This window comes from Harmonia axyridis, chromosome 6 (genome assembly GCF_914767665.1).
Source record: "Harmonia axyridis chromosome 6, icHarAxyr1.1, whole genome shotgun sequence".
Classification (NCBI taxonomy): domain Eukaryota; kingdom Metazoa; phylum Arthropoda; class Insecta; order Coleoptera; family Coccinellidae; genus Harmonia; species Harmonia axyridis.
Window position 1 is genome coordinate 27,445,988 of NC_059506.1, and position 25,062 is coordinate 27,471,049.

General features: G+C 32.9%; 2 protein-coding genes across 4 annotated transcripts in view; one reads left to right on the forward strand and one right to left on the reverse strand.

Annotated features, from left to right (window-relative positions):
• The first annotated feature begins 153 nt into the window (after nucleotides 1-153).
• LOC123681651 (E3 ubiquitin-protein ligase RBBP6) lies at nucleotides 154-17,291 on the forward strand. Of its 2 annotated transcripts, XM_045619879.1 has the most exons (14): nucleotides 154-585; nucleotides 645-888; nucleotides 973-1,087; nucleotides 1,143-1,507; nucleotides 2,301-2,400; nucleotides 2,696-2,797; nucleotides 2,885-3,096; nucleotides 3,158-3,287; nucleotides 5,894-6,024; nucleotides 6,086-6,229; nucleotides 6,476-6,679; nucleotides 8,300-8,443; nucleotides 11,515-11,805; nucleotides 15,052-17,291. In XM_045619879.1, the coding sequence occupies exons 1-14, from the start codon at nucleotides 420-422 to the stop codon at nucleotides 17,135-17,137; spliced, it is 4,434 nt and encodes a 1,477-aa protein (XP_045475835.1). In that variant the 5' UTR covers nucleotides 154-419; the 3' UTR covers nucleotides 17,138-17,291. The 2 variants fall into 2 exon arrangements, with proteins under 2 accessions (XP_045475835.1, XP_045475836.1); XM_045619880.1 differs by lacking the exon at nucleotides 8,300-8,443 and having other exon boundaries at nucleotides 180-585.
• A 1,571-nt stretch (nucleotides 17,292-18,862) lies between these two features.
• The window catches only part of LOC123683265 (sialin), a 28,246-nt gene continuing 22,046 nt past the window's right edge, over nucleotides 18,863-25,062 (reverse strand). For both annotated transcript variants that reach the window (XM_045622189.1, XM_045622190.1), the window contains one exon: nucleotides 18,863-20,000. In XM_045622189.1, the coding sequence (XP_045478145.1) occupies nucleotides 19,459-20,000 (542 nt within the window). In that variant the 3' untranslated portion in view covers nucleotides 18,863-19,458. The remainder of the gene's footprint in view (nucleotides 20,001-25,062) is intronic.

Below are 25,062 nucleotides of genomic sequence, written 5' to 3' on the forward strand. Positions count from 1 at the left end.
ATCAAAATCAAAAAAAGGGTGCTTAAGAACTAAACCACTTCTTAAAAGTTTTCAATCGAATTGTTACCAATAATTTTTATCAGCTGGTTATTTTTGATACGTGAGGTCAAAAAAAACATTTCTAATCTCTGTGCTTCTGTGATAGTAACGAACATAGAGTCTATGTCTATGGTAACGAATGTGGGCGCCATTCCACAAATCTACACAGTTTGTCAATCTATAAATTATAGAAGTAGGGATTGTGATTAATAAAATCGTTATAATTCTTCACATAAAAGGCAGTTTTTCTAGGATTAGCATTTTATTGAGCATGACAGCTAGTATGCGCCTCTAGAAGAACATATTTTGATAGGAATAGTTTAAATGCATTTTTCAATATGACTATAAGAGAATGAAAGTACTGATTAGACTCATTGATAATGTCTGTTCACTACAAGTTCAAATCCGCATTGGAATATGATACCATAACCTTCGACGGATTACATATTTCTGTTAAAGACTTGAAAAATGCCATTATACAACAAAAAAGGATTGGGAAATCAACTGACTTCGATTTGCAAGTGACTAATGCCCAAACCAAAGAAGGTAGGAATTAGGTTGTTTCGTTATACTGAACATTTTTCTCAATTAGATCTGTTTTTTAGTTTACACCGACCAAAAAGTTCTCATTCCGAAAAATACATCACTGTTGATTGCTAGGATTCCTAATGCATCACAGTCGAAACCTAAGCAATGGGAAGGTTACGGAGGGGATTCTTCCCCCACAATGAAAACTGATGATGGGGGTCCAATTGCCAAAGCTACTGATTTGTCTAGCTTGGATGCACCTGAAGATGATAAAATCAAAGCAATGATGTCTCAATCCACGCAAGACTATGATCCCAGCAAGTAAGTTGTTTGAATTTTGAATATATGATTATTCAATAATTCAGCGAAATGGTGGATCAACAAATTAATTTTAATATTTTTTAGTTATCAGAAGATACGTGGATCCAATCAGATGGGGACAGTACCACCAACATACAGGTGTTATAAATGTCATCAGAGTGGTCACTGGATAAAAGATTGTACATTTGGACAAGGAACAGTAAGATTTTTCCCTTTTTTTTTTTTTTGAGTTCACTTAATTTTTTTTTCCCTAGGATGCTGTGGAGATCAAAAAGAGCACTGGGATCCCACAAAGTTTCATGGTTCCAGTTGAAGGTCCTCAAGTTCCTGGAGCCATGATGACACCAAATGGTTCTTTTGCTGTGCCAGCCTTAGATCATCAAGCATACAATTTCAAGCCAGTTCCAGCTCCAGCTATACAAGAACTGAAACCTGATATTCCTGAAGATTTAGTATGTTCCATCTGCTCTGACCTTCTTGCCGATGCTGTAATGATACCTTGCTGCGGTAATTCTTTTTGTGATGAGTGCATAAGGTTTTTCTTATTAGAATCTGAGGATCATGAATGTCCTGATTGTCATGAGAAAGAAATATCACCTGGAACCCTTATACCAAATAGGTGAGTTATTGATATATCATTTTTATAAATTGAACAGACACAATATTATTGCTATATGTTTATGGTAAATGGTCTCAGGAAAAACTACAACAATATCTATTTTATATTATAGATAGAATATGGTACCGATAATAATAAGCATTATAAGCGAATCATTTGTGTTATACTGTATGTCATTAATGTGTATTACTTACAGAAAACAACACATTAATAATTTAATAATCATGTTTATTGATAACATAAATATTATTAACTTCCTTAGTACATAAGAATCAGATTCATTTTCAAAGACATCTACACTCTTGAAAACCTTATTTCAAAATATGTTGGAGAGTTTTTAAATGAAAAAAACTTAATTGATCTAATTAATAATATTATTTGGAAGTTTGCCGAACATTGACATTTTATGATTTCAAGTTGTGCAGCTTTAATAGTATTCATTTTCTTTATTATTGAATCATTTTTGGTATTACTAAAAATCATTCAAAACTATTCCTCTTATAGGGTTATTATTATGAAAATAATTTGCTTTTCTTTAAATGAATTCTTATAATATATTTTTAAAGAACATAATGTTTTTTTTTTGCAGAGTGGATACTACTTCTGCAAATTAATTTATTATTTATTAATTTAATTAGATTTTATTTGTTTTGGGCTTCACTTGATTCTATATTAAATTATGATTCCCAAATTTCTTATATTTTCTTTGAATTATTACCAAACTCTAGCACAACAATTGTAATGTTATGTCAAGGAAATTTGTGAAAATTCCAATTTAGCATTTTTTTTTCAGATTTCTAAGAAAATCAGTAGCCAACTTCAAAAACACCACTGGTTATATAAAGAAGCCTATTTTTAGGCCTGTACCTAAAGAAACACCAGTACAGAAAAAGGTAATAACATTTTCTTTTCACAATATTTGTTTGGGAGATACTACAAAAAAAAATATATTTTGCTTAAACGCATGTGACGAATTTTCTTCATATAGTTCCGGTATTAAAAGATTTAGGGCATTAAAATCCTTAATTATCAGCATCTTATTGTGACTTACTCTGAAAATGCTAACATCTCAATGGTTTTATTAATTTGAAGAATAATGGTCATGTTCAAATGGTTTTATCATCAAATTTGCTATTGATTTTTCATAATTTTAACAATTATTCTCTTGAATCGTAATATTTTTTTCAGGATTTAACCGAGCAATCACAAGACACACAAGACAAAAATGAAAAACCGGTTATCAGTGAGGCCGACTCTACAGAACCTCAAAAAAATAAATCTGTTGAAAAGGTACACTAAATTCTAATTATTCTTGACAATTTGCAGTAGAAATAAAAATAGTAACGCCGATTCAAACCATTTATGTTTCTTTTTCAGAAGGAAGATCCGCTGCCCAGTTCGATTGCATCGGAGAAGACAGAAATCGAGACTCCGAAAGACGGTCCCCCTGGTGTCTCTCCAGTTGAATCACCTGTAGGCTCTCAGATCAAACGAATAGATGGAAACAGCAGAGAAGTTAACGGAAGGAGTAAGAAAAGGGACGATTACTCTCCCAAAAATAAAAGTTCCGGCTCCCAATATGAGAGAGAGTAAGTTTTATGATTTTTCACGAACACATTTATTCTAAAAATTGAAAATTGCGTGTTTCAGAAGAACCAGTGAAGATAGGGCGGGTACTCCTACAATCGACGAACCAGGTGCCAGTTCTAGCAACTACCAATACAATACAGAAAATTCTCAAACATCAATAAATAATATGATGCCGATCTCAGGTGTTCAGGTGAGTTATTTTTAGGTTGCTTTCATTAATTTAACAGTGATTGAACCCATGAGGACTTACAACATTGAACTAACAGGCCAATTGAAAAGTCTCTGGTCTACCATAGTAAAACACATTTTTGTTACAATATTCGATTTTATTATTCAACATAGTTGCCTTCGAGAGCGATTATAGCGTTCTTCCAACTTTTCGGTGCCATATTTGTAGTACGATTTGACTTTCGCTTCAAAATGGGCCTTAGTTTCGGCGATTACTTCTTCATTGGCGCTAAATTTCCAGCAAGCATTCTCTTGAGGTCTGCGAACAGGAAAAAGTCGCTGGGTGCCAGATCTGGCGTATACGGTGGATGTAGAAGCAATTCGAACCCTATTTTGCCATTGTTTTCATTGATTTGTTACACGGTGCATTGTTTTGATAAAAAAGCACCTTTTTTTCCTTCAAATGGGGCCGTTTTTAAACGATCCAATAACGCTATATAATATTCCCTGTTGATGGTCTGGCCCTTTTGGAGGTAATCAATGAATATTATACCTTGCGCATCCCAGAATAGTGATGCCATAACCTTGCCAGATGACTGTTGTGTTTTTCCTCGCTTTGGATTCGGTTTATCGTGTGCAGTCCACTCAGCTGACTGTCGATTCAACTCCGGAGTGAAATGATGGAGCCATTTGGGCATCCACAGCGTTCGCCGTCTTCGGTGGTGATTTCACCCATCAAGTCAAGATTTTGCTTCAACTGTATTTTTTCCCTTCAAAAAGCAATATTTTATCAGCACACAAAATTCTTTTTTTTTCCATCTTTTTTCAAATAACAGAAGTAGCTACACTCACATTGCAATATCTCACAAACTAATGGTTGGACTGCTGTCAAATTTTGACACGTATCGTTTGAAGGTTGGTACTAACTAAAAATCCTATGGATTTAATACTAGCACCGCTATCTGTTCTAGAGATGAGCGATATTTCACGAACTGTGATTTAATCACTGATATCAGACTGTCACAGGTAGTCACGGTTCCGAAAAACGAATACAGAGCGTGATGGGATCACTGTTTGAACATTTCACAGATATTTTCAGGGCATATCAACGTCCGTGCAATCGTAAATTATGAAGCCAGCCTGATGTTTTTATTGCTTCGGAACCTTTGTCGGCACTTACTGATGCACTCTAGCAACATAAGTTCCGTGCGAACGATTGTTTTCGAAAGCCGGACAAATATAAACAGAACGTCGAAGCAGGCTAACTAATAAAAAAACTCAAATGATTATCTTCCTCAATTGTAATAGGTGGAGAATGAATAGGAATAATTGTATTTTTCTCTCGAAAAATTTATCAAATATAGTTAGGAAATTCGATTATTTAGGGACTGTTTTAACTACCCATTTCTGAATTTTTTGTTGTAAAATTTTTAATTTTTCTCTTATTTTTTTGTTACATTATTAGCCCCTTAACTATTTTTTATATACAATTATAAAATGAGTGTATTTTGTTTGGAGGTTGATTACTCATCATTATTATTAAATAAATAAACGTCTGAATATATGCATATGGCTCATTATTTATTATTCGATCTCCTAAAAATCATACCTTTTCATTCAGAGATTTCACAATTCTTTGATTAGCTCAGAAATTAATAGAAAATATCAAATATATTTAGGAAATTTAATTATTCAATAACTGGTTTTACTATATTTTTGTACATTTCTGATTGTTACTTTTTCTGTTTTTCTCTTATTTTATTTGATGCAGTATCAGCCACTTAATATTATCAATATATATTCACATGTGAATTATTGTATGTGTAGGTATTATTTATTTTTCGATGTCCAGAATTATTTATATCCATATTCCACTAATCTGTTACCTCTAAAGAATTAACAGAAAGACAAAAGAGCTAAGGTTTGGGTGATTCATACAAATAGTAATAACACGCACGGTTCGAGCTTAGCGTTGTGAAACGTGAACGTTCCTGTTCCTTTATGATATCAGTGAAATTAAAGCGTGACGTGATCACTGTTTAGGTATCGGGTTCGGTTAGCGGCACTGGGAGTGGGATGACCCCACTCCCAGTGCTGCACGGAACGGAGAACGGGCGCTAACCGAATACAATACCTAAACAGTGATCACGTCACGCTTTAATTTCACTGATATCATAAAGGAACAGGAACGTTTCACAACGTGATCTAGAAATCACGGTATCGCTCATCTCTAATCTGTTCATCAAATCAGAGACTTTTCAATTGACCTAATATTTCTTATTTTTTGTATCTAAAGTAAATTTCTGTCAAAATTGCACATACAGGTTTCCTCACCTAGGTGCATAAGTAAAGTATATGTGAACTAATGTATTGTAATAAAATGTTAACTTCTTCTGGTATTTTTTAAGTAATATTAATAATAAAACATTATAACACTTAAAAACTTTTGAAATAAATAGGTGTAACGTAAAATTTACCTGAAGAGGCCACAGTTTTGGTGGTACAATTGTTAATTTAAAAATTTATTACTTCATTTGATAATAAATTTCCATCAAGTAACTAAATCCATCGAATAACTTGAACTTAATTTGATTGAATCACTTATTTTAAATTTTATATTTTTTTCAGGGGCCTCCACCGAATGTACCTCTCACGTACCCACCTGGTCAGCAGCCAATCAGCACATATCCTCCAACGTCTGGTCCTCCTCCTAATTTTGGTTTGCCTCCACCTAGCAATGTTCCATACATGCCACCTGGGTAAGTTGATTTCTTAACAACAATGAACTTGAGATTAATATTTGCAACATGCTTCTTTCAGGCCATACGCTAATCCGCCCAGGCCTATATTCGACCCTTCAAGGCCCCCAATGGCAGGGCCGCCTCCTTTCAATCCACCATTTCCGTCAAGGCCGCCACACCATAGAGATTACGAAAGAGGAATGAGAAATAGAACACCGCCAGGGTAAGTTCTATGAATTACAGTTATTGGAATTTTGTACAAAATCATTAATCACATCTACCTCAATATTAAGTATGCTCCTTACTGAACAAATAATATACACACCGGCAAAATTAGGGAAACAAACAAATTTCAAAGAGTTTACGAGAAAATTACCTACAAACTTCGTTGAGATTTTGTGTTTCCCTAATTTTGCCGCTGTGTATATTTGTTTGCTGCTTGTAATCTCATATTATTTTCCCTTTTCAGAGTTATAGATGATACTTTAGCAGCTTTCAACCGAATACTCAGAGAAAAAGACGAAAGGGAAAGAAGAGCAAAACAGAGATTACAAAGGAGGACTTACAGTCGGAGTAGAAGCAGAAGCAGAAGTTACAGTCCTAGATCACCGCGAAGAATGAGGAGTCGCTCTCCTCGGAGACGTAGCAGATCACGTTCTTTCTCCCTAAGCAGGTATTTAATCATTTATTTATCTTTTTGAAAAAAGGTATATCTAATTCCTTATTTCCCTTCTTGAATATTCAGGGTGAAGTCTACTTCTGGCTTAGATCTAGATTATAACAAAAATATAGGCAATGGTAGCGGTCTCTAGCAGATTGCGTTAACATCTATTAGCACATCTTCTAAGGGTCAAAAAGTCCCAGGTTCTCTTTCAACCTCAATTTTTTGAATTTAAGACATCAACCCAGCGTTTTGCTTCAGATAAACAATTAACAATGCAGTGCTTAAGGTGGCGGACTGACATATTAATAAAGCCGATAAAGAACATACCCTCCTAACTTGCACAGGCTTTGACGTTCTGCGGATATTCTTAGAGAACTAATAGGCATTTATACACCTATATAATATGTACAATATTGTAGATATTTCTTTGTATTATTTCAATATAGAAGACACTTCAAAATTTGAATTAGGCATATTATTATTATTTAATAATAATATATCACAGCGTAGCAGACAACTTACTACTAATTCCGGAAAAAAGTACCTCCTCAAGCGGGACTCGAACCCACAACCTCCAAATGACCAGTCCAGTGCTCTACCAACGGAGCTTCCGATGATTATTACCGACCTTTATTAGTATTATTCACTGAATCGGGGTCGTTACGGCTCTGTTAGATTTCCGGGAACTGCGACCAAATTGATCTTTTGTTCTTGATCCTACCTATTCATACAAACTCAGGGAGCCGTCGATACTGTTAAAGAAATCGACCACATCCTTAGGAGCTTTGGCTATTACTTCGTGAGTATCCAGAACTGACTTTCCCATGAGAGTGGTTCTTAGGCCAGTCAGCCCTGGACATTTGCACACTATGTGTTTCTGCCTCGTTTCCACAGAGTCTGGAAAGGAATTAGGCATAAGCCATCCATTTCGTTCAATTTCCAACATTTTCATTAATGCCTAATTTAGAAAATTTCTTACATTTCAAATTTAAATCCATTTTTTTCAAACAAGTCACAATATTCATTACTTATAACAAAATGAAGCGTACATGTATCTAAACCTTGAGATGTGAGGAAACTGCTCCACCTTCTTTTCGATTCTCAAATATTAGGTGAAGTATACCTTGGCTATCAAAATACATCAGGTTATAGTAGGAAATGGTATTCTTACTTTTACCAAGGGTTTTTTTTTTAATAACCTGTATGTGAAAGTTCCTATGACTATGTCTTCAAAAATAAAGATTATTATTAATTATTATCTGTAGAATTTTCAGATTAGAAAAATCATTCTTATTCCATAATCCACTGGGAAATAAAATTCAAGGTCAACAAAATAGAAATGACATTGTCATAGTCAGTCTGTGAGCCTCTCAAATTTATCATAATTTTCTTTATGTTTATGTTCCTTTAATTTTTTCAAAGTAGAAGTTGGCCTGTTTTTCATGATTATCTGCAGAACAAGTGTCTATCAAGATTATACCGATATCCCTTTCGTTAAAAATGAATTCATTAAGAGAATTGCGCTTCATAGCAAACATGACATTGTGCACATCTGCAGCTCCCTGCCACTGCACTTGATCACAACATACACCTTTGCTACCTTTAATTATTTCACTTCTACATTTGTAGGTCTCGATCTCGATCATACTCCGTCAGCATAAGGGGTTCACCGCCCCCTTACAGGGACAGGGATAGGGATTATTCACCGAGGCATTCACCTAGGCGTGGGCCACCACCCGCCAGGTACAGGTCTCCTGTTAGGTCGCCTCCAAGGTCAGTTGCTAAAATCATGTCTAGTACTTTGTCGCACTCCCCAGAAAATGACCTCCTCTTAGTGTATTTGGTGAAACTTCGTTGTTGTGTTGGTTTTCGAACTCGCATGCATGTCCTTTAGTTGAACATTTCCTCCAGTAATTTTTTGTTTTTGTTTTTAGTTTCGATGATTCATAAGTGTTAGTGTTGTGTAGTGCAGGTTTTTTAGTTGTAGCTAACCGTAGATTGACAGTTTTGGGTCAGCGATGGCATAAACAATAGGTTTGTGTTCAGATAGGTTCTGACTAGTTCGCAACCGAACCACCCATGTTTGTTTGAATATTGGCTTGCAAGCATAAACAAAACCAAGTCTATGAATCGCAATCTGCTGTTCAAGCAAAGTTTTTTTACAGTGACTATATTTCCACAGTTTCACTTTGTACAAATGGGCTCTTTTTTCTTATGTTGAGCAAAGTGTATATTCTATGTACAAAATATTTGCCATTTTGTGCAAAGAATACATATTCTTTGCGTTTTGATCAAGAAGTTTGTGGTTATGTATTCAAATGTTATGTGGTTTTGTGTATGAATAACCCAATTTTCAAGGCCTTTTATTACTCACTGTGAAAATATAGTCACTTTAAGTTTTATGCTTGAAGCCCGATTTCATATAGTAAAACCAGTCTCTAGACGTTGATAGTAGAGGTTGAAGTATATTTTGAATATTAAGACTCCAAACTTTTTACAATCGACATTTTGTGTATACCATGCTTCTAACTGATTTTAGGGTGAATATTCTTTTCCAAAAAAGGTTCCATGCAGAAAATCGAAGTATTTTGTCCTGTTCCTGCACTCCTATTATTATCAATAATTTCCTACAATTCCTGTAGAGCTCCTTCATTGTTTTTCGCAATTAAGGGGTGAAATATTTATTTTGTGATTGAGCTGCATTTTTCTTTAGGTGACCTCCCATAAGCCCTTTCATTTCTAAATTGGCAACCTTTTCTCTACATTTTCATCCACTTACAGTTTTCCAAAAAAAGTGGTATCAGGAGAATCTACAAGAAATACAGAAAATGTCCAAAATATACTAAATACCATGTTTTTTGAAAACTTTGCAAGATTATTATTTTTAGCATTGATATCCTCATATCTTCAAAAACTCTTTCAAAACACTAAAAACGTTTTAAACATTCAAACCAGATGTTTTAAAGAAATGTCAAACTTGCTGACTGTCGAAAAAATAATGTGTTTAAGCAAACTACTGGCCAAATCAAATTCAAAGCACTTTATGCACTAGTCTCCACACTCAATAATCCAAAAGTTGGTTTCAAACAGTTCATAATAATGATGCTAAAACAAATCTAATTAACCTTAGATATTTTAATTCAAAAGAATTACAATCTTCTATTATATGTAGCTCTCTAAAAAAACTATCAGGATGTGAAGTATAGGGTGTTCACAATGTCACTTATCCTTGGAATTTATTTTTTTTTAAGTTTCTTTAGAACCTAAACTTGGATTATTTTGACTGGTGATAGTCATTTTAATTTTGCAAGCATTTCTGTTAAGATGGTATCAAACCCAAGTAAAGATTTCATCAACAAAACTGTGGTTAGTTATGATTTTTGGTTTATTCAGAAATTTCTTCAGTGATAAAAAGAATGACTTAAAAAATTCATTGTTCTCCGAATTATTTATTTTTTGTTTGATAAAAATCTGAAGATTATTCAACATTTGACTTTTTTCAAGGGAAAAAAGATTTAATTCACTGCAATATAGAATTGATAAGAAATACTTCCTTTGGATAGACTTATTGCATAGCAAATATTTTATTCAGATTATTCTAAGTATACTTCTACATAAACAGAAAAATATTTGTTTGTGTTCCATATCCCCTGAAAATTACAGAAGGATATATCACCTTAATGTGATGAAAAAAATATATAACAAAAAATTATCATGATACTTTTGGGTATGTATGTGAGCATTAATAATAAAAAAATATACATTACTTTTATCTCCATAAGAGATGTGAACAGAGTGAATGATTTTAGCATATTGTACTTGGAACTAATACTCTAGCAAATTTGAAGAAATCACTCGATACATATAAAACTGAAAACCTGCTTTTGTAGTAATTTGCATGAGCACACCATTAAGCAGAATAAGGTAGAAATAAATTTTGGAAAAGAATTTCTCCAATTCTGTGGTTATTCCGTTCATTCTTCCACATCTTGTAGAACAAAATCGTGCGAGAATATATCAGAAACGCACAGTTTTCATGGTTATATTTTATTATTCTATGTTGGTACTACGAACTTTCCGCCACGGCTTTATCTGTCAATTCATCAATTTGCCTTAAAGAAATCAGTTCTGCCAACCAACATTTTTCAATGCAAAAATCACTAAATTATATTTATGGAAATATTTCATTAATTTCAATGAAAATGCAATGAATTAGAGAAAATAATGTATAATACTCGTACAGAAGGCTCATTCTACCACTCGTTCATTCCAAAACTCGCCACTTCGTGGCTCGTTTTTGAATTTTGAACTCGTGGAAGAATACCAATGCCTTCTGCACTTGTATTATAAATAACTATTTCATTCTTCATTCTGCTCTTCATGATTTATTTTCAATTGCCTGCTACAAAATCACTTGAAATTGTTTGACTTATAACTATAACTTTTCATTGATTCTGATGTCATGGTCAACATGAAATTTTGCATAATTCTCAACATTTCAACCCAGTCAGATCTCTTGTTACGGATAATTTTTTGCGATAATCTGCTTTAGTTTTCTATGGTTCTATAGACGCTATCAATACGAAATTTTGCATGAAACTTGAAATTGTTAATTGTAATATACTCGCATAATCCGTCGGTTTTATGATCACAGAAATATTAGGTAATTTTTTCCATATTCTTCTTCTAAAAATTAGAGAAGAAATGGTATAGCACTATCTTCGGAGACAAGCTCTTAGAAAGTTTTGGATAATTTATTTCTACCATTCAACTCCTTTGGCACAATAATAATTTAAGAGGATAACTTTGTTTATTATATCAATATTATTTTTTTTTTTTTTCAGACGATACAAGGATACGCACCCTTCAGATAGGAGAGAAAGAGATGACTATGAAAGAGAATATCGCCGGGACGATAGAGATTACAACAGAGATCATCCTGCAAGACGAGATAGAGAACATGAAAGGGGTGACAGAGAATATCGTGGAGGTTATGACAATTTCGATGAAAGGTATCGCAATCCTAAGGGTCAATGGAATAGCCATTCCATGGGAATGAGGGCGCCACCAGAGGCCTACTATAATCCGCCACCACCAGAGATAGCGCAGGGTGTCTACCAGCCACCACCAAACAGGTACTGTCCATCATTGCATTTTAAACCGTGTAAAAAAATAAAAGATGTAAAGTTGAAAAAAAATTTTGTAAAGATGAGAAATGAAAATATGTTTTTGATGATCAATGATCTATATTTTTTATATTGTAATTTTATTGACATAAGTCTAGTATAGACAAAAAATTTCATTTTGTACTAGATGATAGTTTTAGAAATTCAAGAACTAATGATCACGGAGAATAATAGTAATATGACTGTGTTTTGATTTAAACATTAGATTGATCGGATTTTTGATGAATTAATAAATAAATGTATAAAATACAGCAATTGGCTATTTGGAACGCTAATCAAATAGAATTACATCATTTTTAAGTATAATCCATAGACATACCTAGTATAATATTTTATTCTATGTCTATTATAGAACCCTAACTTGTGCAAGTTGAAATTTGTTTTTTATGTTTGCTCTATCCATTTGTTTTTCTCCTTTACCTAATTGATTTAGTGATAAACATGAACTAGAATCCACTATATTTTTGGTTTTCTTCGTTAAACATAGATAGTTATTTGGACTGTTTCCATAATCTGTTTGGTTAGTTGTTACCACAAGCATTCCCCTCTCCTGTTCAGAGTGGTTGTCCTGAGAAGGACCGATTGTTTGATTCTGAGAAGAACCGTTTGTCTGGACTCACATGATGTAAACAGTTCAAATAACTATCCAACATATAGTCCATCATCAAAATCACAACACCAATAAATTATTATTATCCCCGACTTGAGCCTATACGCATAGAAGAGAAAACTCCCCTCGCCGCTAAGAGGAATATTCACTCAATCCAATTATTATTATTGAACATTATTATTACATTAAACCTATAAACTCTAACTAAAAATTATTCAGAATACAACTGCAGAGAACGAAAAAGAAAAGAAGTGAGATAAATAAGTAAAGTATGGTCAATCATCAACAAAAATATACTCAAGTCTACAAGAATGATATCATCAAAAACTTAATAATCTATACTCGTTAATTTTGTTAAATTAATTTAAGATGCATAGAAAACCTGGTGTGTCTACTTATACCTGTAAAACTTTGAGACAAAACGGGAGATTTTTCACATTTATTTCTACTTTATTTCGAAAGATCGCGTCTGTCTCAGATGGCGCATACAGCGTCTACATTTGACTTTTCTCTCGGCTCTCGTGACCTTGAGTATAGAACAATAATATTTTATATTTTATGCTCGTAACAATCTTCTATACTCTGTCATTATATATTATACAGAACTCTTGTAAGCAGAACACCAATGCAACAGGTGGAATATCTCAAAAGCATCTTAAATTAATTCAACATAGACATTGAATATAAAACTACAGGAAGGAACATCGGCTAAAATAAGTGGCCCAGTATAGAGTTCCAATATGGCCGACTTCAGACAGTAGCGGCGGTCATAAAATGTTAGAATCAAATTTAAATTAGATATAAGAAGGTGGCATAATTTGCCTTAAAATTTGAGTTCATTGCCAAAATAAATTTTATTCGGAAATTAGACGTATTCCTACGTTACCAGAGGAGATTTCAAAATCTGTCATCAAGATTAGTGTTATTTGGTGCTAGGGACAAAAAACGTACTGAATTGGTTATGAACGCGACTAGATTTTTAAACAGAAATCTTCCAATACCATTAAATATTTTAGAAGTTTACATATTGTCATTACTCATCTTTTGTTATTTGTATGTAGTTCATTTGTGATATTTATGGTTCTAATAATGAATTCATATTGTTATTTACTTTTTTGAAATCTTTGTCCACAAATAGCAAAGTTTTATTTAACATAATATATAAAATATTTAATACTTGAACACATATCAATAGTTATGCACTTTCATGTCAAGTTCTCAGTAATTGAAATCGAACTAAACCAAATTATATAATCCACAATGTCTTTGCTATGAAATATATTGTTATGAATTTTATTTATTATTTGGATATTTCCATGAATACTTTATATTAATTTTTTTTTATTTGTTTTATTTAACATTTCAGTTAAGTTTATATTGGGTAAATTGTTTACATAACTAAAATGCAACTCTTTAGTCATCTGTGATATAATTTTTATATAATCTTGAAAGTTGTTGATTTTATTGAATCAGTCTTTAAAAATAATCTGGAATATATGATGTATCGTTATCCTATTCTCATAGGAACAATATCAATTTATTAGTACATAACAATAATAACAAATCTATACAAATTATGATTTCTAACTTATCTGTGCTATTGAATATCTGAAAATATTTCGAATATTAAATCTCAAATTCAAATGTTCTTTGAATATTGTGGCACATGTTGTACATATTATGGGGTGAAAAATCAGATATTACTTGTTCAACTTTCGTTGTGATATTATTGCAAAACAAATAAGATTGTGTGATATGTTATTAGTGATTTTGGTAATAATATTTGAAGATGTTTGATTAATTTATTGTTAATATTACATTCATGTAAAGACTGTCATGGAAACAAACATTGTTTTATGATTTATTTATTTTTGTCTTTAACTATTTATTTTATTTATTTGGAAAATTGAGTATATCTTAATCAAAGCTGTTTTATTGAAAAATGTTACTTCTATGAGTCTGACTACAGAATTATTTTATGGAATAATTATTTATTTTCATTTATTCATATATATTTTTTTTTCTTTTTCAAATAATTTGTGAAAATGTTATGGTCCATTTTGTTACTTTTTAATTTTATTAACTGACATTTTACATCTAAACTGGTCAGTGAAAGATGAAACTCAATTGCATTGCATTTTCAGAGTAAATTTCTTCAATAAGTCTGAATGAAAACAATCTGTGATATTGACACTAGTCCAAATTTGTCTATTTATACTTTTGTATAAGTTTGGCTAATAAAATATTGCTAGCGAACAAGTGTTTTCATTCTGTAACAAACATTAAATTATACAAAAGAAGTGTTTTAGGTCAATTGAAGAAGTACTCGGCAGCTCAACTTGGAAATCCAGGACAACATTTGGAGAAACAGTCAGTGATCAGTTTCATTATACATTCTCACATCAAAAAACTTTTCATTCTCTTATTTTCAATTAAAAAAAAAATACGAAGTTTGATGTGAAAATGTATGTTAAATATTTGCAATAAGGACTGGTTTGCTTCTCACTAAAACGGTAGCAATAATTATTAACCTTTGTCTATGATTTGAAGCAATAAAGAGTAATATTTTTCTTTTCCCTCTTTAGGTATCCTCCTAGAGAATATCAACCTCCTTACATGGGTAAAACAGATGCTATGATACCACTCCATCCTATTCCACCCAGGAAATATGAAGACGTAGCCCCACCTGGTGTTGAAGAACCCCCAGTACCAGGATTGGAAAATTCTCCAGCAACAGAGGATAAATTTAGTAAAGTGGAACCACCTTCAGATGTTAAAGAGGATAAGAGATCAAAGACTTACAAAGATTCGGATAAATCTCACAGAAGTAACCGCGACAAAGATAGAGAAAGGGATAGAGATAAACATAGAAGTGATCGTGATAAGGACAGTAAGAGAGACAGTAGGAAGGACAAAGATGGAGATCGCAAAAAGAGATCAAACAGAAGTACAACACCTCAAAGAAAAAGGAGTCATTCACGTGATAAAGACACTCCTGAAAAACGAAAAAGGAAACATGAAAATTCCTCCGACAGAGAAAAATCAGATAAGGAAAAGAAGAAAGATTATTCCGATGATGAAAAGTCCAGAAAATCAAAAGACAAAAAAAAGAAGAAAGAGAGAGAAAAGAAAGAAAAAGATAAGAAGAAACGTGATAAAAAGGAGAAACATAAGGAAAAGGATAAAGAAAAGAGGGTTAAAGAAGATACTAAGGAGAAAGAACGAAACAAAGATCATACTGAGGAAGAGAAAACTGAATCTAGTCCAGTCAGAGAAAATCCGACAAAAAAACTAAAGAATGACACCCCTAAACCATCTCCAGAAAAAGTCGATAATCAGCTAAAGCCAGGTCTTTATGATGATATCATTGAGGATAACATTGAACAAGAAGTAAAGGAGAACTTTGAGGAGAATCCTAGATCTGATACCCCTGAGCATAATTCTAATTATATAAGCCAAAAAGAAGAAGCTAATGAGATTGAGGAAGGTGAATTGGAACGATCAAGAGAATATGAGGACTCTGAAAAAGATATTTTAGAATTACATTCCAATGACATAGATTTAAAAACAGAGTTGGAAAGCAGAAATGAAATGCTTGCTCCACTACCTGAAAAATCTAAATGGGAAGATGATGAAGATAATATTGGCGAATTCAGTCCAAATGAGATGAAAGGAGATTCGAAGAATTCTAAGTCCGGTACAGTTAGCAGTGAGGTACTGAAACGAGCAGAAAATGCCATTTTTGCTAAAGCGATAAATGCTATTCGGCCCATTGAAATAAAGAAGATTAGTGCCGATAGAGCTAAGTTTTATTCTGGAGAAAGAGATGATGATGAAGTGGTAAAAGCGGTCACAGTGCAAAGTGTTGCTATTGAAAAGAAAAATGATAAGAAAACTGATTCCAATCCTCCTAAACTTTCTGTGAAAGACAGACTTGGAATAAAGGTAAACGAACCAGATCCTATTCTAAGAATAGATAGTGTTTCTCCTTTCAGTAGAAGACTGGCTGACAGAAATTTTGCCTATGGTGAAAGAAAAGGAGAAGAGGATAGAAGAAGAGATGATCGAGGTAAGAGAGACACAAGGACTAGAGACAATAGAGATGACAAAGATATCAGACGAGAAAGAAATGAAACACATAGACATAAAGATGTTCATCGACGAGATGACAAAAGGAATCGATCCAGAAGCAAAACTAAAACAAGAGAAGGTGAGAAAACGGAAAGGAAACGTAGAACAAGATCTAGAAGTGACAGTGATGATCGTAAAGACAAAAAAAGGAGGAGAGACAAAAAACTGAAAGAAAAATCGAAGAAAAAAGATGAGAAAGAAGAAAAGGTAAAAGAAGAAAAACAAGAAGTACCCAAATCTGCTACTGAAAAACGGAAGCCAACTCTAGATGAAGCTACATTCGAACCTGATTATGATTTGGAAAGTGAAACTGAAGAGAAAAAAGCCGAGACCTCAAGTTCTGATTCTGATTCTAGTTCTAGCTCAGAAGAAGAGAGACGAAGAAAGAAGCGTAAGAAACACAGGAAGAAGAAATATAGGAAAGATTCTAGTTCTAGCAGCTCTGAATCAGATAGTGATTCAAGTGAAGAAGAACGTGAGAGGAGAAGAAAGAAACACAAGAAAAATAAAAAAAAGAGGAAGAAGTCCAAAAATAAATAATAACGGGGTATACTGGTTATTGTATTCAATTGAATAATTTTGTGTTCCACATGTATAGGTTATGTTTTGTAAATAAATAAGAAATGAAATTAGGTGTGGCTTATGTAGAATCAATTCTGTATGCTGAAATTCGTCAATAAATGTAAAAATATAATTTGATTTTATTATTCTGACCCAATTTAAATCACAGTGAGTTGATAAGTACCATCAATAGAGAGTTTGCTAGAGGTATTTAAATAAATATTTTGTAGTTTGGTACTAAATTTAATTTTTTTTTTCTGATATTGGTACAGTGTAAAATTAGTTTTGGTTTTTTCTTTTTAATGGAAAGGGCGGACATATTAACACAAAAAATTAGTCAAGCGTCTTTCTATATCCTAGGACCTACACCATTCCATCAATTATTGATTTTTTTCTAAGTAGAAGCTATATTTCCTATAGGTCTTGCAGGGAAAACAATAAACGTTAGAATGATGCTGATTTAGTCTCGAATGTTTCACTTGGATCAATAAAATGACCAGTAGATTTATTATAGTTAAGATTCCTAGAAACCCTGATGTGTGCAATGATAAGATTTTGTTTAAAATTTTGAAATAGTCTGTTACTTTGGCTAGAACTTGCTAGAGTTCTGTAAGGTGGCGCTCTTCAGAATTGTTGGAATTCCCACCATAGAAATATAATTACATTATATTTCTATGATTCTCACTATCTGTCTGCCGCCGTATAAACATGAAATAAATATTGAGCTTTCACAAGAAGTTACAATTCAGTTCATATTGAATTATAGAAATAAAATGACAGAGGGTCTATTAAGAAGATGTCACGTCACGAGCATGAAATTTCTATATTCAAAGATCACGAGAAATGTCAAATATAAACGATGTATGCGCCATCTGAAAGTCTAGTGATCTCACAAAATCAAGTAGGCATAAATCTATCGTTTTGTTGCAAAGTTTTATGGGTATAAGTACCACACCAGGGTTTCTAGGCACTTAATTGTAGTTTCTAACCAAAATCACTCGACCAACGAATAATAACGCTAATATATCTGCTCCTTTGATATAAAAAGCTGCTCGTGTCGTAAAATACCTTGCAAAATTGATAATTACTCAAACAAGATAAATGTCTAATTGCCTAAATGGGTAATTAAAACTAGTACAAACCTTGTATATATCAGGTAAACGTTTACCGTTCCCTGACGTAGCTAAACCTTCTACTTATAGTATTATCCTGTAGAGGACGCTTTGTACACTAAATATATAAGCTACTATCATTGTATAAAAATAGTTATCCTTGATTCATACACCTATTATTCTGTATACTCAATCAAATATAAGAATTTCCTCCAGGTGGTACAAATCGCACATGTTTTGTAAACAATCGTGCTCAATGAGAATTATATGCAAACTTAATTCAAATATTTGAATGGAATGAAAAAAATGTCTTTGTTTATCACCCTATTTATTAAACTGGTAAAGTAACTCGAGTTTCGTAGTTCTTACTACATTTTCAAACTGCTATAAAACAATTTGTATTCAATGATTTTATAAACTGAAGGGAGGTTTATTGTTTTGAAGCCTTGAAGGATTTCCACAGATGCTTTGGTTGAATATTTCAAGATACCATAGTTTTCGTCCTTATTTCGGTCATAATAATTTTGTTTCTTATGCCAGCAAGGATGAGATTAATTATAAAAGTTCATATTTCTTCTGAAATAATTGAATATTAAAAAAAAATTCTTTATTACTAAAATTCATTGTACAAAAACGCACAAATGTCAAATATTAAATACATTAAATTAAATTAAAAAAGAACATGAAATCAATCAGTTAACCTGTGTTCATTTAGCTTATCACTAGTATTGATGAAAACAGCAATAATTTTGAATAGTAAATTCAAATTTAAATATGAATGTTTTTCGTTTGTGTTTCTATTAGGATTAAGAGATCCATGGTGAAAATAATATTTTGTTTAGAGTCAAGACCAGCCTGTACTTATTAAATAGACATGGAGTTGTTTAGGCGTAAAATTATCATAGAATCTCCTATACATAGCATAGTAAAAGGAATACTAAATACTTAATACTCCAAATTCATTCGAAGTATGAATTGTCCAGAATTTCAACGATTTAAATAATTCTAAGTACTAAAGATTCCACTTGAACATATCTTCACATTTTTTAAATTTATACCTTGATCTAAAATTTGGGTTTGTTAAATTCGACAGATATTTTTCATCACATATCAATGATAGTCATAGAATTCCATTTGGTTCAATGTACAAAAGTCATTTTTGTATTTAAAAAATATCACAGAGTATCGTTAAGAGCTCATCGTTATCTCGTTCTCTTTCTTATTGGATTTAAGTAGTTTCAGTTCCTGTTGAGTATCTTCTGAAGGAGCTTCGACCGAATTCCATGCTTGCCTATTACCAGATCCGAATAGTGCGTACCAAACGGCACCAGAAGCGTACGTGAATACCAATATCATGAAAACCCATCTCCACTGCTCAAAAGTATTGTGCTTTTCAGTTAGGAGTGCAACGATTTTCGTTGACAACCATCCTCCAAATGAAGATAAGGTGTTAGCTGCGCCCATTATTGTGCCAGAGAAGTTTGGAGCTATGTCCAATCCGTTCGTCAGGTAACCTCCAGTCACTGCTCCATTGCAGAACAGGGAAGCTGTGAGTAAGGCGACTGCCAAGACTGGGATGTCACCGTAAAAGAATAGGACGAGGAGGAATATGGCCGGAGGTGTCAAGGCAAATACTGTAAGTAATTTCCTTGTGGTCGTTGTTGAAAGTTTTCCTGACCTCAGAATACGATCTGCCACGTAGCTGGAAGTCAAAGCCATGGCGTACTTTCCTGAAAAAAATCGAGAGAAGAATGTTAATATTCGATTTGTATACGGCGGAGTTTAGGAGATATTTAAATTGGGAAGAACTAGAATAAAGTTACATCTACATTTGCAGATCTAAGGAGTCGGTAGATCCATAGAACTCCTAGATCCACAATTCCACAGAGCCGATAGATCCATAGAGCTTATAGATCCACACAGCTGGTAGATCCATAGAGCTTATAGATCCACACAGCTGGTATATCCATAGTGCTTATAGATCCACACAGCCGGTGGATCCATAGAGCTTATAGATCCACACAGCTGGTAGATCCATAGATTTTATAGATCCACACAGCCGTTGGATCGATAGAGATTATAGATCCACAGAGCCGGTGGATAAAGATTAAAAAGTTAAGCATTTGTAATCTTTGGGTAGGTCTTAGATCAATAGAGCCGACATTGTAAGAGAAATCATCAACATTTGCAGATTTAAGGTGTCGATAGATCCATTGAACTCAATGATCCACAGAGCAGATAGATCCATAGAGCTTATAGATCCACAAAGCTGGTAGATCCATAGATTTTATAGATCCACACAACTGGTGGATCCATAGAGATTATAGATCCACAGAGCCGGTGGATTAAGATTAAAAATTTAAGCATCTAAATCTTTGGGTAGATCGTTGATCAATAGAGCAGACATTGTTAGATATAATCAAGGAAATATTTCACGCCCTTTTATTATGGACAAAAATAACAAAATATGGATATACACAGCTCAACTACATATAGGTAAGGAGAATTATTAGAAGAATTCCTTAAAAACTGCTTTCAATAAGGAACAAGTTAAAGTTGAGACAAAATTTTGAAGAAAAAAGTGAAAATTTCAAACTTTTCTTTATTTTTAAGTATGAATATTTCTGTTTTTTGTTGTATGTTCCAACCGATACATGAAGATGTCTTAGGACAACCGAAACCTGCATCGTATCAAAAGCGAAAGTAAATAATTGTTGAATCGTTAGAATAGTAATCTTCAACTTTTTCAGAAACATCCGTGAATACAAAAATCGATATAATACTCATACCAACTTCGATTTCTAACAAACAAGCGCCGCGTGTTTGTATATCGTAATAGATAAAGCGTTGACGTCATTCACAAATACATTGGGTTTTTCTGAAAAAGAAGATCTACATTTCCAATGGCGTAGAATCTTTGCGGTATAGTTTCAATGTATGTAGTTGAGGGATAGTTGCAACTGAATTTTCATTTATCGAATCGGTACAATGGGGAATAGGTAATATGCCTTGAATTATTCAATTCATTCAGACCGACGGATGTAATAACTACCGGGATTTTCAATAATTCATGAGCTATTTCTTGGGTGTATCCATCAGAAAATAAACAAGTTTATTTGTATCGAAGTATTTCTGTGTTCAAAGCGAATGAAATGTCATGATTAAATTATTTCTGTGTTTTATACCAGTTCTTATTTTAATCTACCATAGAATTGAAATTAATATCAACAATTCTATGGTTCGATGAAGCTCGCAATCAGTCAAAACAGAATTTCCTCATGATGAGTGTATTTTTAGAATTCAGAGTCGAGATTGATCTCGACTCAATGGTGACGAATCCATGGTCGACTTGAGTAACTTGACGTAACCACAAAAACTCTCGGACAGAAAAACCTAGAAACTTGAAATTTTTAAGATAGGTTCGGATCTCGAATGCAAAATTCAAGTTATTTAATGAGCAAAATCCGAATTGAGGCTCCACCCATCGGAATTTTGTTTTCCTAATAATCTACGTCAATGGAATTCTGCATTTGGATATAACATAATAATTTCAAGCTCCTTGCTAAATTTCATGCTGATCTCGTCATCAGAATCCTAAAAAAATCATGTAGAATATCGAAAAAAAGAAGTTCTACCAATAAAAAAGACTTAACAGCCACCTATTAGATTTTTTCGATTCCTACAGAAATCCGTTTATGCAGACTACTGTATTTCATTTTTTATCCGGAAACTATAGCTTTTGCGGACACAAACAAGAGTTGAAAAGTTTTTGCAATGAATGATTATTTTGAACACATTTTTCGAAATGAGAAATTTTGTTTTGTTAAAATTTCTGGTGAATACCTTCGACTCATCGGTGGTTTCAAGAAAAACTTTGTATTTTTGGAAGCGTGCAACGTTTCAAGGATAGGCTTAAGAGCTTTTTTTACATGAATTTTAATTTTCAACAAGAATTCTCCGCCTACAAATATTCGCAATCATTTGGTAACACCCTGTATGTAAAATTTAGACACGTACCAAATTTCAAGAAGATTGTGTTATCAGAAACAGTGAATTTATTTACACTGAGCGATATTGATTATTTGGGTCTATCTTCTTTATGTGCCGTCTCCTTTAAGAAGGTTGGGTCTATACTTGATGCTAATCAATTTTAAACAAAAATGATAAAAAGCAGAGAAAGTAGGTATGTATTATTTACAGTAAAAATGAATTCAAAATTGATTCTGGCTAAAACTGCGTTCGATAATAACATGAGTCATTTAGGGGGAGTTCACAATTGTTATCTCAGTTTACAAACTTTCGACTTGTGTGAAGCCCTGGACAGTATCATAAATTATATGTAAGTTAGTAATTTGCCAAATTCAATTTCGTTATACTACTGATGAAAAAAAAATCTTGGAATATGATGATAACTATAGGAGATAACTCAATTGGAACTTCCTGTAGCCAAGATAACATTTAAAAAACTGCGAATTTTATCTGATTGACATTGAGAAAACGCTTCAGAAGTCACACATTCTAACACATATCTAACGAAATATACAAAATTTTCACAGGTTTTTATACACAGGTTAGGGGTATAATAATGAAGATTGCATTTCAGAAAACTCACTAAAAAAAACTGAAAAATATAGAAATATATTTCAGACCATCACGAATAACTTTGGTTTCTGTCTCTCTGTCTGTCAGTCCGCACATCCTTGTAACATCCTTAACTTCTACAATTCTCATCCGATTCTAATGAAACTTGAAAATAGCTCTAATAGTTCCAGGAAAAATTCAAAGACATAATCAAAAATATTACATTTACATCGTTTTGAATGATACATATTTCTATTTGATTCAATTTTATGTATTGTGGTTTCTGTAAACATCGAATAAGCTATATTTTATACAGCGTCCATAAATTATTGATTAATCTCATTTCATCAACAAGGTGACTTTACATTCCCATTATAATAAATCATTTAATCCTATTTGTGTACCTACCGTAGATAATAGTGTAATGATCTATGACGAAATTAAAATAATAATACACTGTATTGGAAAACGTGTTGCATTTCCATTATTCTTAAAAAAAATCCTTTACTGCCTATTAAAAAGGTTAGCTACTGGCTAATTTTCGACAAAAATAAATGAAAGATATATACTGCATACGCCAGTACAATATTCACAATCTGAATAATAATGTAATAAATATATGCGTAATGTGTAATTAAGAGCAATTAGACATCGTTGAAGATATTTTATCCTCGAATTTTATGTATTAAGAACGGTTGCAATAGCTATAAATTTCAATGTGAATAAAATTGCATAATTGCGAAAAGTTGTCATACAAGATTTCACATATCTAAGATAAACCTGTGTAATTTGCATAACAAATAAATCATGGAAGCTGATGATAAGGTAGCAAAGACTATCAGTATTTGGACTATACATTTGCATATGCAAAATTTATGTGTTAAAAATCAATTCCTTCATAGATAGCTGTCGCATTTCGTTACGATGTATGTAATTTTTGAATTTTTAGTCTGGATTAGTTTGAACGAAAAGGTTCCACTCACTGATGCAAAATCTGTCCCCATTAACCAGATAGATTGATTAGCCCATGTGGCCATTTTAAGATTATCCAGAGAAGGTACCGGCACTGAGGGAATTAGAAATCAGATAGCCTGGTCCTCTCTGGTCAATTAAATACCATCAGCTAGCCTTCCCAGTGATGAAGTGTTAAAGAAAACTACCATCATTAAAAACTCCACACGATGCTAAGTAAAAGAAGAAGATTGAGAAAGGAAGTCCACAATCCCAGTTCTCGAAATGAATAACATCAAATGGTACAAACATGGTTCTAACCACAAAAGAAACTGGCGCTGGAGTATTCTGGGCTGGACCAAATGCTAACTATAGTTAAGCCGCTGTCCATGTGTGTATACTTACTTAGTAAGAAGAAGAAAAGTGATATAGCGATACATTCTGACAGTCAGACTGCAATCAAAGTATTGAGCTCACATATCATGGATTCTAAGATGGTATAAGAGTGCCGAAGTAAAACTCAATGAAATAGACAAGAATAAGGTCTGTTTAGTCTGGGTTCCTTGTCACTCAGAAATTAAAGGAAACGAAGAGGCCAACACAATTGCCAAAAGAGGAGCACAAACTTCTTTCATTAGTCCAAAATCGTTTTGTAGTATAAGTAAATGTACCTACGAGAAAAAGTTTCAGGAGTAAGAAAAAACACTGGTGGAATCTTCCTGGGTTGGATCATTCCAAAAATTTTCTTCTAAACTTAGATACTTCGAGATCTAAGAAGTACCAATTGGAAATTTTGCGATTATATAGGGTGTCTGGTTACCATTGAGCTAACGCTCAGGTGAGGATAAGGGACATCTGTGTGAATTGGGAAATGACATTTCTGGCTCTCGTTAGGAATTATTTGGATAGCAAATATCCTAATAGATGGATTGGTATATCACCTTCATCTTCTGACCTAACATCACTATACTATTTTCTCTGGCGTCCTCAGAAGCCAATGTTGAAAGGAGAACCAATCTATTGATTGGCTAGAGTATAATTTGACACTTCGAAGGATATATTTTGGGTTGTCAGACAACAAGTATATGAGTGAATTGAAATGAAAATGATTATATTTCGAGAAACCTGGACAACTATGTGTTCGATAATTTATTTTAGCAATTAACAGAATTACGTATTTCTAAATACTTTTGCATTATGTCAATAATCCTTATAATAAAATAAAATTGAATCGTTTTCGTTTCAATTCAATCATCAATA

Bases quoted from the DNA above. Each gene is read 5' to 3' on its own strand.
- LOC123681651 (XM_045619879.1), top strand. From the start codon at position 420: ATGTCTGTTCACTACAAGTTCAAATCCGCATTGGAATATGATACCATA. The intron at 889-972 runs GTAAGTTGTTTG...AATATTTTTTAG, and splicing joins CAAGACTATGATCCCAGCAA to TTATCAGAAGATACGTGGAT. The intron at 8,444-11,514 runs GTCAGTTGCTAA...TTTTTTTTTCAG, and splicing joins CCTGTTAGGTCGCCTCCAAG to ACGATACAAGGATACGCACC.